General features: G+C 36.8%; 2 protein-coding genes across 2 annotated transcripts; both read left to right on the top strand.

Moving 5' to 3' along the window:
- Positions 1-75: 75 nt before the first annotated feature.
- LOC108831717 (uncharacterized protein At3g49140-like) lies at positions 76-2443 on the top strand (the record flags this gene model as incomplete). Its single annotated transcript, XM_057001768.1, has 8 exons — positions 76-303; positions 399-501; positions 603-673; positions 764-919; positions 1003-1407; positions 1562-1714; positions 1833-1928; positions 2032-2443. Coding segments are annotated over 8 exons (1377 nt in total), but the record flags the coding sequence as incomplete, so codon positions are not given.
- A 31-nt stretch (positions 2444-2474) lies between these two features.
- LOC108831718 (putative F-box/kelch-repeat protein At5g24040) lies at positions 2475-4040 on the top strand. Its single transcript, XM_018605242.2, has 3 exons — positions 2475-2754; positions 2835-3309; positions 3645-4040. The coding sequence occupies exons 1-3, from the start codon at positions 2498-2500 to the stop codon at positions 4038-4040; spliced, it is 1128 nt and encodes a 375-aa protein (XP_018460744.2). The 5' UTR covers positions 2475-2497.
- Positions 4041-6330: the final 2290 nt, after the last annotated feature.

Below are 6330 nucleotides of genomic sequence, written 5' to 3'. Positions count from 1 at the left end.
TTTTGACTTTTTGTAATTTATGTATTGTATTCATATTCAATTACACTCGGTATCTGAATCCTGGCTTATAATTGACTTGTGTGTGCATCATATATATTACCAAGGAGTGGACTTCTCAAGTGTAACAATGACTATTTCACAAGGAGGAAGAGTAGGACTCAAGCCATTGCTGAGTATTTGGGTTCAGCTTCAGATCCAAAGAAGCCAAGCTATCATCCTTCTGAAGAAATCAGAGCCTATGTGCCAGAGAGTCCTGGAGATTCTAGGCTTCCACCTGCTGAAACCGTTAGAACCATCATTGAGGTATTTACATGACATCTTTCAACCATTTTGTTGATAGAGAGACCTTGGTTTTGCGCATCTGACGATTTTGCGTAGTGTGTCTTCTTCTTGTTCAGGTGAACAAAAAAGGAACATTGATGCTTTCAGGTTTACTTGGTATTGGACTTCATGAGAACATTCTCTGGCCTGATATTCCTTATGTAACAGATCAGCATGGAAGTAAGATACCCCTTTCTCTCTTCTTCCTATTTATTCACTTGGCTTGTTACTACTGTCAAGCATTTAGAATCCAGTTATGACCCTTATGCAATGCAATGCAGATATATACTTTCAAGTTAAGGAAAACGAGGATATAATGCAAACCCTTGTTACTTCTGATAATAACTATGTGGTATGTTGTCGTTTCTTTTCTTTCCCCTGGATACTCATATGCATGAAGATAGTGATTAGTGGTGTAATAAGTTAACGTATGCAATTGCAGCAAGTAATAGTAGGTTTTGATACGATGGAGATGATCAAGGACATGGAGCTGAGTACTCCCTCTGGTATTGGTTTTGAGATTGAAGAAATGGAAGATGGTATTACTGAAGTTGACGATGAAAACAAGAGGGATGAAGATGAAGACAAAGATGATGAGGTTTGGACATTTTATTTAATCTGTTGTCTCATCTATCTATCTATACAAGACTTAAAGGAGGTATTGTGACCATGACTTTTCAGGAATGGGTTGCTGTTCTAGAAGATGGAGATGAAGAAGACGATGATTATGTTTCAGACTCTGATGAATCACTCGGAGACTGGGCAAACTTGGAAACTATGCGAACTTGCCATCCCATGTACTTTGCAAGGAGGATAGCCGAGGTTGCGTCAAAGGATCCTTTAAATTGGATGGAGCAACCCTCTGCTGGCCTTGCTATCCAGGGGCTCCTGAGCCGTGTCTTTGTGAAAGATCACTCAGATATCTCTGATCCCAAGTCTACAAGTAGTGACAAAAGCAAGGAGGGAGAGAAAGTTGAAGACATTGACGAAAGTGAGATACTGCAGCTTGAGAATTCGAGAAATGCTATATCTTATTACAAGCTGGAGATGAATAAAATCCAGCTCATCACAGCAAAGGGTCATCAGGTTTATGATAAAATCCTCTCCATCCTTTCTCATTTGTTCTGAGCAGCTCTCTCTCTCTCTCTCTCTCTCTCTCTCTCTCTCTCTCTCTCTCTCTTCTATATATAGGCTGAAGCTTTTGCTCGGTTGTGTATTTTTTTTTTTACTTTTTGAACAGACTGAAGTGGAAGTGGGAGAAGTCAGAAAAGCAAAACCTGATCCTATTGCTCTCGCATCAGACGGTATTTTGAGTTGTCTAGAGGAAGATGGTGATAAACTAACTGAAGCGCTCAAATCTCTGTGTTGGAGACATAACGAGATTCAAGCAGAGGTAAAAAAAAAAAAGAATAAATATACTTTGAATTATTCAACAAGGAAGTCATTTTAGTTTTCAGGTCTACGTTGCCTTTGATAATAAAATAAGTCACTTTTATGTTTGGCAAATGTAGGAAGTGAAGCTCATTGGTATAGATTCACTTGGTTTCGAGCTCAGGCTTTGCTCGGGGATGCAAATTGAGACATTACGGTTTGCATTCTTGACAAGGGTAAGTCTGTTTTCCATTTCAATCTTCTGGAACTCTGTTTATTGATCGGTGGTAACATAAAGATTATGCTCACAAAATGTCTCCTGTGAACTTTGTATTGCAGGCAACATCAGCACACAGTGCTGAGGGACAGTTGAGAGAATTATTATTCGCTTCCACACCTCAGAAACCATATGAATCCTTGGTGATGTTTAGTAAAAAAAAGGTCAAAAGAGGAAACAAACTCAAAACGGCAGTATTTGCAAATCAACACATCTTTCGTAACTAATGTCAACGGTCTCGTTAACAAGTTTTCAATGCTGGCTTGTTGAAGATTGGCAGATGAAGTCTCGGTTGATGTTTTCTCAATTCATTCTTGATGACGTATCTCTTTGTTTGTGGGTCAAGTCTATCTCACGTTCTTTAGGTTCAATTCTGGATTAACTGCCATTTGTTAAAATACTTGAACTACAAGTCAAGTAAAAATATGTCAAAACGCATTAAGTAAATGACAGAGAAAGTCAACACGTTTTTTAGTTTTAGGCTCTTATAACAACTCCACATGATCCTCATCAGATAAAGAAACAAAAATGGAGAACTGGTCTGAGTTGCCGTCGGAGATCATCTACTCTATCTCCTTGAGAATCGACAACCTCTTTGATCTGATCCACTTCCGGTCAGTATGTTCCTTTTGGCGATCCTCTAGCCTCCTCAAACTTCGACCGACGACAGCACCTAAGTGTCCTCTTCCCGTAGACTCTGGTGCTTATGGTGATGGTTGTCATGTCTCGAGCAGCCGTGTATACCTTGTCAAGTCTTCTTCTGATCACAACGGTCCTCGATATTGGTAACAAAAACAAAAAAAAAAAAACTTTTTTTTTTCAATTGCTTCTTGAATCTTGATAAGGAATGTAGTAAACATGTCAGGTTGCTTAAGATAGGGGAGAACGAGAATGGAGATATAGTTCTTAATCGTTTCTTCGCAAGAACAAGTTACTACTCTAGACGTGTGAATCCACCCTTTTCACTTGACTTGCTCAGATGTCAAGTCTTCGAGTTAGCTCAAGAACATGTCGCTTGTTCCACTTGGTCCGACGGATTCCAACGTCTTGTCAAACTGGAAGAAGACATCGGCTTTATGAGTTTAGGCGCAGATAACAACGAATTTATGGTTCTAAGGAATTCCATATTCACGGCTCCCACGGTGTATAGGTCAGTCGAGGAGCGTTGGACTGAGCTCCAGATCACACATCCCGATGCAAATCTTGAAGCGATAGTTTCATATAAAAGTAAGTTTTACGCCATTGATATCACCGGGAGAACAATAGTTGTAGAGCCAACTTATCTACAAGTGACTACATTTCAGCGGTCTAGACCGTGTGATAAGACCAGGAAACGTTGGGTACACTTTTAAACCCTTCCTTGAGCATTAAGTTTTGTATTGAAAATGTTGAAAACTCGTTCAACAAATTTAAAATAAAATGTTGAGTATTAAGCCTCGATGTAGAAAGACTTTTTTGAATAAATTTAAAATTTATTCAAAAAAAACAAGAAAACTCGTTTGTATTTGAAAGTCAGTTTTCAGGTTTCTGCCCCGTTTCCGCATTTTTTTTAAATAAAACTTTCCGAATAAACATAAATTAACGTTGGTTGGAGAAATTCTTGCGTTGGCGTGAAGGCTTTTATAATTTTATTGTTCTCCTATTTTCATGCTTTATATATGTCTTCAACGTACAGCTTGTAAACTCAGAGGACAAGGTCCTTCTCGTGGAGATTTGCTCAGAGAACCACGACGACTTTTCCATACCTGATATCCCTGAGAAGAAGATATGGTTCGAAGTTTCAGAGTTAGACGTGGAGGGAAACGATTGGAATCAAGTGGAAGATGTGGATGGTCGTGTACTGTTCTTGGATGAACATTGCTCCTTCTCGTACTTGGCTACTGAGATTCAGGGATTTAGAGGCAACTCTATAATCTTTCCGGACTTGTGGGAAAGATTTAATAATCCATGTGAGCAAGAAAGCATTCTCGTGTATGAGTTCAATGAGCAAGGAGTTAGGTGTGCAGAAGACATTCCCGAGTATGTTGATCTGCTTCCATCTTTCCCTGGTTGGGCAATCTCAAACGCATGATCTTATCACATTCACGTACATGAATATGATTTCTTTTTTTTTTTGTCTGTCTTCAAAATAAAATATTGTTTGGTAACAAAAGGTTATTTGCTAATTACGCTATATAATATTTAATTTCATAATGTTATGGAAAAAGTATAAGTTCTCAGTCCAGTCCATGGAGCAAATAAGAATTCCATTGTAATCTTATCAGCAAGGCTTTAGATCTTTGGGAGAGATCCCTGATTATATTAGGTTTATTTCCCAAAACAGAATAACTAAATAAGATATTTGCATCAAAAGAACACCTTTTGTTATGACGGATATGAGAAAATACAGATTAACAGATGTATAAACGATAAAGAAAGATACAAAGGTTTAACGTAATTTACCTCTGATTACGTTTACGGGCATAGAGAGTACCTTATTATAATAGGGTAACTAGATTTTGACCCGCGCTTTCAAAGCGCGGGTTTATGTTTGGTGAAAATTTTATATAATCACATTTATATAATCCGTCTTGTATATGTATTTATATAATCCGTCTCATATATGTATTTTATATCCAGATTTATGTTCGGTAAAACTATATTATACATGTATTTTTAGGTTTTTAATTTTGAATTAGATATTTTAAATATAAATCAATATAACAGTTTTATAGTTTTGATCGGAGACCTGCGGTTGAACGGATTACCGGTTGATCAAAGATAAATTCAGTTCGGGTTTGAAAAAAAAATTAAAAATCCAATAAAAACTACTAAAATCGAAATCCAGTTACCGGTTGAACCACTGGTTGAACCAATAAACAATTTTTATTTTTTATAAATAATTTTTGTTAGATAGTTGGGATTATATTTAGGAAAAAGCGGTTTAAAACCAAACCATTAAATAGTTTGAGAAAAAACGATGCAGTTTCAAACATGTCCGGTTAGAAAAATATTAAAATGATGCAGTATCAAACACGGAATAATCACATACCAAAATTGAATTAGGAAACCGGTGGTTAATGACAAACCAAAAACAATTAAAAAAGAAACCAATGCAAAATGTCCAAAATGTCATTAATGAATACAAAAGAAAACTTCTTTAATAGGGGTAAACATAGTAAAAATCCAAATGTGCTCGTACTTTAATAGTATAGATACCTTAAAAGTATATAAGAAATCGTTTTAAGAAACTTTTCATATTTTTGGATTGGCAAGAAGCATGTCGTAAGGAACGCCAACTCGCGCATCCTTTTAGCACAACTCCATTTTTTAGACCCAACAATTTGATTTTAAGAACTAGAAGACTCCGACTGATCGTTTGTCGTCGATCGCTCGATCCCTCCTTGTGGATCAATCAATCCCGGTAATCCTACTGGATTTCTTACAGCTCCACCTGCTTGTTAAAACCCTCTGCTTCAGTCCAAAACCTCCTTTTCCAAACTAACATTTGAAAGCATGCACCTTGCTTTCTCATACAAAGTTTGGTTCATTCTCTCTGTTACACCATTCTTCTGTGATGTGTCCATGACTATAAGATGCTTAGTAGCGGTGCATCTTTATAAAACTGATTGAATTCTGATGGATAGAATTTCAGACTTTTTTTTGAAATTGTACTCTTCCAACAAATACTTGAAACCTTTCATATTCAAAAAACTAATTGAGATCAAATTTTTGGACATAGATGGAACATGTTTAACTCTGGTCAATATGCAGACTCTACCTCTCATATTTATATGATTATATCTGTTAGCTTAGTTGTTTACAAAATAATTTTAAGTTTATAATTATTTTATGAAAAAACATATGCTTTATGTAGATGTACGTGTATGCTAAACGATAGAGATTCATTTACTGTGTAAAGAGTGCTTAGCATGTCTTAGAACACTATTTGGGATAGCAAAAAAAAAATGTCAACGCATTAACTTAAGAGAATTACAGAGAAAATCAACAAGTTTTAGTTTTAGGCGTGATTAGTAGAATGGCTCATCTATCTTATATATTGCTTAAGATCCCTTCCAATATCCGATATGGGACTTATGTCCCTAATACGCCCCTTCGAAATGATGGCTCTTTGAGAGCCAATCTCGGAATGTTCATGCAAGGATCGATGGGCCGACTTTGGGCGGATCGGGTTGGACTGCGTGGATCGGGCTCTGATACCATGTTAAGCTAGATGAGCTTCACACTTAAAATCAATTGGTGATTAGTGGAGTGACTCATCTATCTTATATATTGATTAAGATTCCTTCCAATACCCGATGTGGGACTTATGTCCCTAATATATAACAAGCTCGACATGATCCTCAGATCAAGATAGGAAA

The sequence above is a fragment of the Raphanus sativus genome, unplaced genomic scaffold, assembly GCF_000801105.2.
Source record: "Raphanus sativus cultivar WK10039 unplaced genomic scaffold, ASM80110v3 Scaffold3953, whole genome shotgun sequence".
NCBI lineage: Eukaryota > Viridiplantae > Streptophyta > Magnoliopsida > Brassicales > Brassicaceae > Raphanus > Raphanus sativus.
The sequence above is the reverse complement of the archived record's forward strand: the minus strand, read 5'-3'. Positions and strand labels throughout refer to the sequence as shown.

Coding starts and splice junctions, on each gene's coding strand:
- LOC108831718 (XM_018605242.2), top strand. CDS start 2,498: ATGGAGAACTGGTCTGAGTTGCCGTCGGAGATCATCTACTCTATCTCC. Junction 2,755..2,834: donor CACAACGGTCCTCGATATTG/GTAACAAAAACA, acceptor TAAACATGTCAG/GTTGCTTAAGATAGGGGAGA. Junction 3,310..3,644: donor ATAAGACCAGGAAACGTTGG/GTACACTTTTAA, acceptor TTCAACGTACAG/CTTGTAAACTCAGAGGACAA.